Source organism: Canis lupus, chromosome 28, assembly GCF_011100685.1.
Source record: "Canis lupus familiaris isolate Mischka breed German Shepherd chromosome 28, alternate assembly UU_Cfam_GSD_1.0, whole genome shotgun sequence".
NCBI classification, from domain to species: Eukaryota; Metazoa; Chordata; class Mammalia; order Carnivora; family Canidae; genus Canis; species Canis lupus.
The window spans coordinates 935,378-948,019 of record NC_049249.1 but is presented as its reverse complement, the minus strand read 5'-3'; the positions used below and the strand labels follow the sequence as shown (position 1 = coordinate 948,019).

The 12,642-nt window shown below is 45.0% G+C and overlaps 1 protein-coding gene across 10 annotated transcripts in view; it reads right to left on the bottom strand.

Moving 5' to 3' along the window:
* The window catches only part of WDFY4 (WDFY family member 4), a 286,497-nt gene that overhangs the window by 94,177 nt on the left and 179,678 nt on the right, over positions 1–12,642 (bottom strand). For all 10 annotated transcript variants that reach the window (XR_005380348.1, XR_005380346.1, XR_005380347.1 and 7 more), the window contains 3 exons: positions 10,335–10,541; positions 8,777–8,828; positions 6,009–6,175 (listed from right to left, as the gene is read on the bottom strand). Coding sequence is in view for 7 of the 10 variants with exons in the window: in XM_038578030.1 (XP_038433958.1) it covers positions 6,009–6,175; positions 8,777–8,828; positions 10,335–10,541 (426 nt within the window). In the remaining 3 variants the exon portion in view is untranslated. The remainder of the gene's footprint in view (positions 1–6,008; positions 6,176–8,776; positions 8,829–10,334; positions 10,542–12,642) is intronic.

Below are 12,642 nucleotides of genomic sequence, written 5' to 3'. Positions count from 1 at the left end.
AGGCGGCCAAAGGAGAGGGCAGTGGGGAGTTTAGTGGAACTTACTCAACACACTGAATTGGGAAGAGACCACATGAATTTACAGTAACACAGATCTGAGATCAAATCCCAGCAACTTCAGCCAGCAAGCCCACTAGGCCCGACTTTCACCACCTAGGAAAGGAAAGCGATGAAGCCATTCTCACAGGCGTGAGACTAGAGGAAGTGCTGTAGGGAAAGAACACAGAGCAATAGCTCCAGACATCTAGCAAGGGACATTTTTGCCAATAATAGCCACAAACAAAAAGCAAAGGGAGGCTCTGAGTCTAGTTTGAGCACGTTCCCTCGGCCAAACTGCCCTCCTGGGCACAAACTGCCGGCATCTGCCTCTCTGGTGGTGGTGGTGGATTTGACATGGAAGCCAGCCCCTGCTCAGCCACGCCCCACCTGTTCCCAAAGGGGGCCCCCCCACTAGCCAGGTCCTGAGGGAGCAGGCCCAGGTCATGGCTATGGGCCGTCTGGGCACCTCTTGACACAACTGCACTCTCCAGCTCAGTGGATCTTTCCAGAGTATAGATGCTTCATGTCAGGAAAGGGAGGAACAAGGCTAACCCCAAGCCTGTCCCTGCCTATAACGAAACCACAGGAAGACTTCAAAATAACAACAGAGCCATGTGTTGAAGTGGTGCTGGCAGCGGCGTGAGCAGAGTGCTGTGGACGTGCAGTGGACACCAGGACAGGCTCACCCAGAAGGTGGCCTCGGCTCCAGGCAGTGGGGGGTGCGTGGGTATGGTCTGTGAGGACCTGGCTGGTGGAGGTGTGAGGGGGAGGGAGGCAAGTCCAGCTCCCACAGCCAGCTAGGGCCTGCCTATGGAGAGCTCCTAGTCTAGACACCACTCTGCTCTTCAGCCCCAGGATGTTCTTGGGTTCCTGTGGCCTGCTTCCTCATGCTACTTCCCGCCTCATGCTTTAAATTCAGGGACTCTCTCTGTTTCACCATATACCAACCCAGGCCTCAAACCTGGTAACTTCCCTCTTTCTCACAAAATGTTGCCTTTTGTGGTGGGTGCAGGAACTCCTGCTGGGGCCCCATCCCAGCAGGCCAGGTCTCTCATGGGTTCCTCTCTGACTCTCTGCCTTATTCTCCACAATGTCAGCAGGACAACAGCCCCACTCAGACCCCCCTCACATCATGCCCAGGCACTCACCCCTGCAGCACCTCGCCTCACATGAGCACCCCAGGAGTCAGGCCAGCTGGGGCAAGGTTTTAATAGAAGCATTTCATTGTTTGCACTAACAGGTCTTTTCCCAATTCCTCAGGTCCATGAATTAAGTACCAGGGTTTGCAGCCCACATCCCCTTCCTTCTTGGAGTGAGAACAAATCCCGAGGTACTATTAAAGGACAAGCAATGGCCTACAGCGGTAAGAATTGACCCACTGACAGCTCCCCTTGCATGGAGAAGAGAGTTTCCGGGAGGGACACATTGTACCTCTTTGATCTTTGATACATACTGGCGAGTCAAGGAGTATAACCTCATTTTAAAGATAAAAGAAATGAGTTCAAAAGTGGTTCCAGGGATCCCTGGGTGGCGCAGCGGTTTGGCGCCTGCCTTTGGCCCAGGGCGCGATCCTGGGGACCCGGGATCGAATCCCACGTTGGGCTCCCGGTGCATGGATCCTGCTTCTCCCTCTGCCTGTGTCTCTGCCTCTCTCTCTCTCTCTCTCTGTGTGACTATCATAAATAAATAAAAATTAAAAAAAAAAGTGGTTCCATTACTTACTCAAAATCATGAGGCCTGTAACTGTTGGAGATGGGATTGGGTCAGTGGGGTCTGTACAAAGTCTGCCTGGAGCTTCTGCGCACCCCCAGCAACCCCCACCATCAGGAGCCTGCCCCTAGGTGACCCTGGCTGCTCTCCTGGCACACCTCCTCCAGGGAACAAGTGTGTCCAGGGGTTTGGTTCCACTGAGCCAGGAGAAACTCAGGCTGAGTTGGGAGATAACCCCTCCCATAATTTACCTTTGAAACCCGAGGCAGCAAGCACAACCCAAAGAAATGAATCAAAACAACTTATGCAAAAAACAGAGGAGAGGTCTAGATAAAGTCAGGAATCACCTTGATCTTGCAGCCGCTCACTCTTTGGTTCCAGGGAGCTGACATTCCTTGGGGCCCCCTGCCCCCAGCCTGTCCCCTCCAGGCAGGCAAGGAATGTACCAAATGGAAACAGGGATGCTCTTGTTCTCAGCCCCTGCTGGGTTCTGCGTGCTCTTGTCGGCACAGCCTGGAGATCCCTGCTCTCACAACAAACCATGTCAGAACTTCTGACAGCTTCCTGCTGTGTGACATGAGACCAAGAAAGACTGAAGTTTAAGTATAAGGCAGGGGAGGATGGGAGAACAGTCTCTTCCTGGTTTTGTCCTGCCTCTCAGGGGCTGACAGGCACCTGCCCCCTACCACCTCCAACAAGACCCCTGAGGAAACTGCCACTGGGTAGGACAACCAGCAAAAACAAGACTCAGAGATCAGGACAATTACCAAGGTCATCCACCAGCTGCATAGACTGGGGTACAGCTCTTGGTTGTGACTGTAAACTCCAGATCTTACCCTCAGTCCAACCCAGTTAGGGCTGGAACCACCAGGCTGGGCTTGGGAAGCATATGGGAGCCAGGCCACCCACTGAAACTCCCCTTGGAAGGTGAGGACATGAATTAAGTAGGATATGAACCTAATGATACTAAATGGCAGGCAGTATTCCAAAGATGTCTCCCAAGAACATCATCTCTGATGTTCCCACCAGACCCTAATCTAGGTGCTGCTTGAAAGAACCTGCAGAAGAAATTAAGGTACAAATCAGCAAAATTGTCCTGGATAATCTGGTGGGTCCAGTGTACTCCCCTGACCCCCTAGCAGCAGAAGAGGAAGGCAGAAGAGTTGGCTGGTGGGAGAGATGTGATGGGACAAGGAGGCAGAGGGGGGATGGGAAGGTGTGAAGGGGGAGAGGACTTGACTCAGTAGCCAGTTTTGAGGAGGGAGGGGGAAGCCACAAGGCAAGGGATATGGGTGGCCTCTAGAAGCTGAGAAGGACCCCTGTCTGACAAGCAGCAAAGAATAGGGACCTCAGTCCTATAGAAGCATTGGACCAAATTCTGCCAAAACCTGGATGAGCTGGAAAATGGATTAATTTCCAGAACATCTTGAGAGAAATGCAGGCTTGCCAACACCTTGCTTTCGTCCTTGTGTAACTCTAAGCAGAGAACCAGTGGAGCCATGTTGTGCTGGGACTTTTGAAATAATAAGTGTGTGTTGTTTTAAGTCACTAAATTTGTGGAAGTTTGCTATGGCGGGAGCAGAAAATCAGTACAACAAGCAAAAGCAAAGCATGGCCACCGATCTGTTCTTACCATAGCGTAATGAAAATCACCAATATGGAGACATACAATCCAATATTTCTTTATCCTATCAAGAAAGTAGGAGGGGATAGCTGGAATGTGACATCTGCTTAATATGCATCCTTCCTATCACAGTGTGCCACCTTGACACTATAGACATTTTGGACTGAATAATTATTTTCTGGGGGAGGGGGCTGTCCTGACTTTTGTAGGATGGATAGCAGCATTCCTGGTCTTTGCTGACCAGAGCCCAATAGTACCTCTTCCTTACGAACCCGTGAAACTGAAAATGTCTCCAGACATTGGCAAATGTTTCCTGGGGGAAAAGCTGGTGGCTGTTGAGAATCACAGCTTTATATAATCCTTTATGGGATTAAGGCAAAGAAAAGTTTTTATAGAAAGAAAGCATTAATCTCCTCGCTGTTTTTCAATTGACTACACATTTACTGAATAGCCATTTCTCAGATGAGCACAATACTGTATTGATCCATCAAAACTTTATCAGCTATTAGTCTTCAGCAGTTGGATAATGTAAATGCATATATACATGCATATGAGTGTATACATTTATATATGTTTTGATTTCCATTTTTTGAAATCTTACAGAGTAGACATACGTTACTTCTGTAATCAAAATAAAATGAACATGAATTTAACAAATCTTCATTCTTCAGTGTTTATTGAATGTGTACTCCAGGCACACCTGAAGTTAGGTAGCCAGCAGTTCCTCTGTTAAGGAGCACCAGTGCAGTGAGAGAGGAAGACAGGTAAAGTGGGCAAGGTTAGTCTGTGTGCCAGGAGCAAGGGTGGGGGGTGATGCAGGGGGCAATGGTGATTGCAGGTACTCCGGGTCTCAGAGTGGGAGGCAATAAGATTGGCTTCAGAGAGTCACCAGCCAAGGCAGTACAGGTAGATAAACCAGGATGAGCAAAGTCATGATAATGAGATGTGAGAAGGACTACAAAATGTGCTCTGCCTGGAAGCTTTGAGTTAAGCAGGTATAGGAAGGATGATGTTGTTACAAGACTTCATTGGTTCAACTGTGACCCCAGTCCAAGATCAGCTAAGAAACTTGATAAAAATGCTTCAGTAGACCATTTGGCAATGCACTTCAAGCTGGCCTCCTTCTATTCAACCCCTGCAAGGAGCAAACCCCAGCTTAACACTCCTGGGAGTCTCTGCAAGGAACCTAGCCCTGGAAAGGACATGCTTTATTTCTGCACCTGCTAATGCCCCTCACAGGCCCTCTGATTTCATCACCTGCTCCTGGAAATCCAGTCTGCTTACTTGGTGGCCCCTAGTTCAGATGCACTCTCATCCACCAGACTAGTCCTCAGCTCTCACACATTCATCTCTGTGTAGTCCCTGTATGGCCCCTGGCCACATCCTGCCCACTCCTCTGTTCTGCTGGCACATCTCCTTCACTCACATTGTGAACAGAAGAGTTGATGGGTGAGACTCAGAGGGCCTTAAACCACCCCACCTTTAGCAAGGGAAGAGAGTTTGTCTTTAATGGGCTACGTCACATGTGCACAGCTCTGAGCTAGTAGTCTCTCTGCTTCCACTATCCTATGTAAGTCCTGTAACAATTTTGTGAAATGATTGCTCTACACTCCATATTAAAGGTAAGAAATATTGAGGCTCACAGAGGTTAGGTAACACACAATTTAGTGTGTTGCCAAGTTGGGATTTGAGCTCAGGTCTGTTTTACTCTAGGGCATAAGCTTCATCTTTCATACCTTTCTTAGATTTGGTTAAGATGGGTCCTCCCCTAGGTCCATACGTTAGGGATTCCTCTAGCCCCTGTTCAGTCACACCAAGGAGCCAGACCGGGGGCGGGGGGGTCCTCCAACCCCACTCTAGGTGTCCTAGGCTGCAGACTCCCCTGCTAATTGTCCTTGCTCTTTGGCCCATGCACTCATTTTCTCCAGGTCCACCCTGCTGAGGGCTGATGGTGCTACAAGTGTGCACACCCCTAGGCCTGAGTGATGGCCCAGGAGAGGCTGGTGGCAGGGTGAGCAGTCTAGGCACAGCTTGGACTTGGGGGCTGAGTGTCCAAACACATTCACATTCACTGCAAGATGGATCCCTCAAAGTGGTCAGATTGCAGGCAGGGGGCCAAAGTACCAAACAATAAAATTGAGAATTCTAATCTGAAACTGGTCCTCCAGGGATTATAAAGGTCAGTGTTGGTGGGGCTCTGGGTGGCTCAGTGGTTCAGCATCTGCCTTCTGCTCAGGGCATGATCCCAGAACACCAGGATTGAGCCTCACATAGGGCTCCCCTCGAGGAGCCTGCCTCTCCCTCTGCCTATGTCTCTGCCTCTCTCTCTCTCTCTGCGTCTTTCATGAACAAATATATAAAATCTTTAAAAATAAATAGACAAAGGTCAGTGTTGGAAGTTAGAGCATATTTCATAACAGCTTGTTAGCTTGAGTTATATCTTTTAAATATCTTGAGGCAAGGTGTGCCAGCTTCCATTTGTGCCCTTGCACTGGACTCACAAGTTTAGAAGCATGCCTGTTCTTGCTCACTGAAATTTTTTTTACAGTGAAGAGAGTTCTCATCTCCCACATGAATGAAGAAAGTTTGATCTCACTTGATAATCGTTAAAGAGTACTTGTGATGGGCTGTATTACCTTTTCATGATCGAGGAGCTCTTGTAAAATAACTTGTCTTTCCTGACACAGTTCCAAGAAATCTTCAGAGTGCAGACTTTCATGTAAGGCAGGGAAGAAGGTCAGCTGGGTGCAGTCCACTGCCACCTCATCTCTCCTGCTCTCGGCTTCCTCTGGTGTCAGCTCATCTACAGCAGCATAAAGGGAACACACGTTTTTGGCATGAGCCACCTGACCTCACGAGGGATGGTACACAACCTGGGTCTGAGTCACTGAGAGAAACTGCAAAGTTTCAGGGCAGAGGTGAGTGGTGTGGATCTCAGCACTCTCTTCACTGTGTCTGAAAGTGGACACCACCCATTTAACCCTCTGGTGTGGTCATCACACCATTAGGCTGATCCACTCTGGAAAACTTGGCTGCTCTATAGCTCTAGAGTGGCCACAGGGCAACAATTCAAAATTTACCCTCATTAATCAGTAGAGCAATTCACTTTATTCATTCTTTTAAAGGAATGAGGTGTTTTTTTTTCTAATTATGGAAACACTATGATCTTAGTGTTAAAAAAAAAAACACTTGGAAAACCCATGAAATTGTGAGAATAAATTTAAAATGTTTGAGAAGTAAAACAAGTATCCCTCACTCACCCAGAGATACTGCTTAATAACAACAAATTGGGTGTAGTAAGCACTTTCCTGTGCTGGATGCTTTTGATGACATTTTTTCATCTACTCTATTGGGCTGTAGATTCTATTTCAACCTCCCTTCACAATCGGGGAAAAGTGGAATAGGCTAATTACTTTGTTTATGGTTATAGGGTCACCAAGATTGAGAGGTCAAATCTGAACCAAGTCTGTCTTCCTTATTCACAACTTGGGTTCTTTACTTCTAGTATATTTTCCAGACGTATATGTATATGCACACACACACATACACACACACACACACACGTGATTTTTTGACATAAGAATTGTATTACATTTATAGTTTTTCTCTTCTGGAATTTTTTTGAGATTATGAGTACTTTAATTTCCATTAAAAGTTCTTTGAACTCACCTAAAACAGCTGTATAATATCTGTTGTGTGACTCTTTCATAATCACCTAATCCATCTCCAATCTTTCAGAGGCACATCGGTTTCTATTTCTACCATGGATGCCCTGTGCTATGATCATGCGTGTGTACACCTAGACTTATTTCCCAAGCATGTACTCCTGGACATCGACATTTGGGTGCCAGCTGAGCACAGACCTACACGATTTCTGGATCCTGCTCCCCTGCTGTGTCCACCTGTCTAGAGCAGGCATACAGCACAGGACAGCAAAGTTGAGGGGTTACAGGCCATTTTCTTCAAGCTCATCTGTTTGAGTTCCTCCCCACCTGAGAGTCTCCGAACTGGATGAATGAAAGAGTCTGCTGCTTACAGCAATAGCCACCATAAGCTTTTCCCCATGCAGGGAGAGCACTGTATAGATACTGGCACCCAGGAGAGCACATGGGAGAACCATAAACCCTTTCTTCTTCTTTGCTGGATGAGCTCCCTACTGGGGTGGGGGTCTGCATATTGGGATGAGGGGACTCAGCAGCCCATGGCCATAGACCACATCAGCACATTTTCCATCACCAAAATCTCTGCAGACTCCCCCTCTGATCTCAGAGCTGTGGAGCTTGGGGTAAAAAGAAGAGAAGCAAATGGGCATTACAACATTATCCCAATTCCCATGCCACAGTGAGACCCCCAATTCAACCTAGGATCAGGACCCAGCACCATCCCTTTTGGACACTGTTACTGCAGACTGGCAAGACAGCAAGCTCGATGCAAATCCAGTAGTCAGCCACTAAATGAGACAAGTTTCATCAGTGTTCGTTAGTTGTCATCTCACCTAACTCTGGGAAATGAACAAGGGGTAGAGGTAGGGGAGGTGGGTGGGGGGTTGGGGTGACTGGGTGACGGGCACTGAGGGGGGCACTTGGCGGGATGAGCATTGGGTGTTATGCTATATGTTGGCAAATTGAACTTCAATAAAAAAAATAAATTTTTTTAAAAAAAGGAAGTTGTCACCTGGTTAAGGATATGACACTAGCTGCACCTCAGTAGACAATGAAACTCCCAGACATGGAGTGTTTGAAGCAAAAGGCAGAGTCTGGTAGAAATACAAAATCTGAAACAGAGTGTGTATGTCTGTGTGTATCTGCATGTCGTGCAAATGCGCGCGCACGCGTATGTGTGCTTGGATGTATTCATGCCAAATAACCTTTGAAAATAAATCTGGATTTCCGCAAACTAGCTCAACCAAATTCCTCCATGAGAATTATACAAATAAAGTAGGTATAAATATCAAAAATGATTCAAAGTATTCATTTTAGTTTGGGAATTAATGGCAATTGTAGCTGTCATTTTTATAATTAGAATTCAATGTAAAAAGCACTAAATATCTCTTACTCATTTTTACTTTAAAGCATTTTCTTATTTTCCTCCTATGTGTTTTGGGTCACAAACTGAACATGTATTTTTATTACTTGGAGACACTTTTAATGTCTCCCTGACATAGCAAACTGACATGATAAAATTCTTATTGTGACAACCTTAACATAAAATTCTTCACCTAACAGAATTCAAGGTCTGGAAGAGGTTCCTCCTCATCCTGGAGCATACAGTAATGAAAAGAGTCTTAGCACTGCCTGCTTTACATTGGCAGCATTTTCTCCTCTGAAATACTAATTCATATTAAATAAAACCAAGACGTAATTTAATTACTAATGAAAAATAGGTAAACTAATAAACGGAATACCTTGTTTCTCAACATTTGTTTTGGAAACACTGCCATTTCTGTATTGGTTTTCCTGAAATAAAACCAGAGAAAAGAGAAATGAAATCCTGAAGACTATTGCTATGCCTCCCACTCCATTACATGGACCCACAAACATGCACACATGCATGTGACTCTCTCGAATTATTCATATACTACAGTCTTAGATGCAAGAAGGGAGGCATGCTAAATCCTAAAGGACCACAATAAAATGCAAGTATTCATGGTCCCGAGTCAAAGGAGAAAAAACCCACAATTTTCCATTAAGTAGGACTTCCAGTAATTACCAAAATGGCACTGAATAGCATCCCGGATGTCTGTGGCATGGGCCACCCTGGAGAGGGGACCAGGCACAGGATCTGGGGCTGGGCAGCCCAGGAGACAGAGACCAAGTTTCAGAGCCAGTCTTTGGCTTTGTCACTAGCACAGAGGGCAGGATAATTATTTTTCCTGACTTCACTTCTTAAGAAATGTATTAAGGGAAAAATACTACATAAAACCAGAGGTTTATTGACAGTACATTAAAAATTCAAGTGTCTACTGGATAAATGAAATATAATTTTTTCATTAAGTTTTATACAGGATTTAAAGTGGATAAAAGATCCTGAGGTTATAGACTAGAGAACAAACCCAACATTGTATCTCAGGATGAATGTGAAAGGAAATGTCTTGCATTCCAGTATTTGCAAGCCCCCTTCTAGAATATCTTAAATCAGAATTGTTCAATGAGGACGTGAAAGAACTATTAACAGATTTTTCTATAACCACTCCTAATCCAACTGGTTCCTCATTCTTTAAAAGGCAGTACTGTCAGTTTGATGACAGAGAGTTCAAACTTCATTACAGCAAACTCCCAGGGACTACCTCGATAGATTCTGTTGCTTGGCAATCCAATAGAGCCTCAGTGTTGTTTGGGTTACATGGGTCATGGGCTCAAGCTTTCAGAAATAGCTGACAAATAATTTGTGCAAACAGATAATGGCCATCACTGGCTCTTTCAAAACACTGATGTCCAGGGCAGCCTGGGTGGCTCAGTGGTTTAGCGCTGCTTTCAACTCAGGGCATGATCCTGGAGACCCGGAATCGAGTCCCATGTCGGGCTCCCTGCATGGAGCCTGCTTCTCCCTCTGCCTGTCTTTATCTCTGTGTGTCTCATGAATGAATAAATTAAACCACTGATGTCCAGATTATCCCACTGGACTTTTGTGGATGTCAATGTGGCACTGGGTTAGTGGTGTTGATATGAACCACTCTGCTATTCATTCATTCGCTCATGTGCTCATTTACTCAGGCTGTAGTTAGAGCACTCTTTCTATGTACCTGTGAGAATGAGCGATTCTTTTCTTTTGTTAAGTGGCATTGAGAATAAATTACAGCACTCTTACCTTTAACTGTGCACATGATCTCTCCTGCTTGCCCATGCCCAAGCATTCCTAAAGCACTCCTGTTGTAAACAGCATGAAAAGGAAAAGCAAAGGAGAGACTTCCCTGCACATTTCCTTCCTGGAAGTATCATTGTTTTGCTCCATCTAAGTCTTACCTTGAACCTTTCTGGACTCAGGGCCTCCAGCGGAGACAAACGTCTGACACGTTTCCTCATGCGAGCTGGTCCTTCTCTCCAGTCTAGTTCCCACCTGGAACAAAGTGTGGCTTCCGCCGTTTGGCCCCACAAGCCCAGCTCCCCAAAAAGCTGCTCCTGAATCCTGGCCCAGGCGTTGGCTGCCTTGATGTTGTCACATCTCCGTCTCTGGGAAGCAGAAGTACAGGATCACTCCCAGACATATTTCCTCATGGGCTTGGCCCCAGACTTCTGGGTATGAGCAGATCAAACCCTCTTAATTGTTCAAGAAAAATAACCCCTCACAGGTGGTCCTGAGCACCCTGAGTGTGGGTAGTATACTCTCTGGAGCTAGGACAGGCTAGGAGAAGAAATCAGTTTTTCGGCTTCGAGACCATTTAATCCAGGTTAGAGAAGGAGAAAAACATCTGCCCTTTGGCCTTCAGAGCCATGTGACTGCTGGGTTCTGTGCAGAGCACAGCTAGTCCCAAAGGTCCTGGCACTATTCATCAGAGTAGATTGGACAGCTATTTTATAAATGGAACACAGAATCTCACCATAGCCCCTACCCTTCAAAATGGACAAGGAATTTTACCACAGCCCCTACCCTTCAAAAATGATGCTGAAGATTCTTCTTTCAGTGTCTGAACTGGAGGTGTGGGGGATTAGCAGATCTGCCAATAATTGGTAGATCTGAACAAATTATTCCTACCTCTGGACCTCAGATTCTCCATTCTCTAATTTAAATGAGAAGTTTGGCCTAGATATTGTCTAAGAGTCTTTCAAATCCTAATACAATAGAACTCTAGAATGCTGAAGAATCCTAGAATGTTCATAGAAGCTAAAACCTTTGATATTACTGAAAATAATCCCTTACTTATGAAATCTTCATAGTTTGCATATGTGGCACTTGACTATCACATCTGCTGCTAGAGTGTAATTCAACCTTCTATAAAATACACCCCGAAAAGGCTTTTGTATGGCACACACTGAAATATTCTACATCACCTGATAAGGGAACTTTGACACCTCTCAGTTATGACAGGGGAATTGGCTTTGTCTGTGGCGTAGACTTTTGCATTTATCTAAATACTTCATGGTATTTGCCCTAACTTCTGATTTTAAATTTTCAGAATACTATCTCATCAATTTAACATAAAGAGAAAAAAATCATTATCATGCATTAGGGCCGAGCCCCTTACCTGCTGTATTTCATTTCTTCTACCCAGTGGTACCTTGAGTGAAACTTGAAACTTGTAAAGAATTTCTATTATCTTCATAAAGAAATCAAATCTGGAACAGGAGAAGTGATTTCTCCAAGGACCACCAGGTGATGGAACTGAGATTCAAACCCAGTCCATCTGATTCCAAAGCCTCCACTTAAGCCTGCTTGCTAGATTCCTTTCCTGAAGGCCTTGTGTCATTCTTTTAATTCATGATTTCTGATGCTATGACTTTGAAGATTGGCATGACAGATTAGAGCCAGGCCCTGTAAATCGGGCCATTTGGAACAGGCAAATCATTTTTGGAATTTGAAGACTCCCATGAAAATATAACAGAAGGGTGCCTGGGTGGTTCAGTCAGTTAAGTGTCTAACCTTCGGCTCCGGTCTGAGCTCAAAGTCCTGGGATCAAGCTCTATGTTGGGCTCCCTGCTCAGCAGGGAGTCTGCTTCTCCTTCTCCCTGATTGATGCCCCCACCCTCCACTCATGCTCTCTCTCTCAAATAAATAAATAAAATATTTCAAAAAGAAAGAAAATATAACAGCCAATACAGTGCTTAGTCCATGGTCTTTGGCATCAGATGAACCTGGGTTGTCATCATGTTTCTGCTATTCCCTAGTGTCTAGTGTAAAGGGGCTTCAGCTTCCTCATCAAATGTGGTTAATAATACTATAAAAATAATAAAACCATAAGTTTATGTAAGGATTAAATAATACAATATTTTCAAGAGTTTTATATGATGACTTGCTTGGCATAAACAGTATTATTACTGTGAATAAAGCAAATCCTATTTCAAAGCAAGATTATTTTTTTCTCCATAGTTCTTAAATATAGATCCAAAACAATTACAACATTTTACATAATACTCCAATTGGATAATCAGGAAGTCCACAAAAATAATGTCTGTCCATGGCCTTTTATAGGGATTAGGTAATATGAAATGAATACTCATTTGAAGAAAATATTTCAGCTCCCTGGAGATTGTCACTGGGTTTGGAATAACATATAGAGCTTCACAGAGGATGAAGATTCCCAAACTTCAGATTGTCCGCCCTGGGCTTAAAATT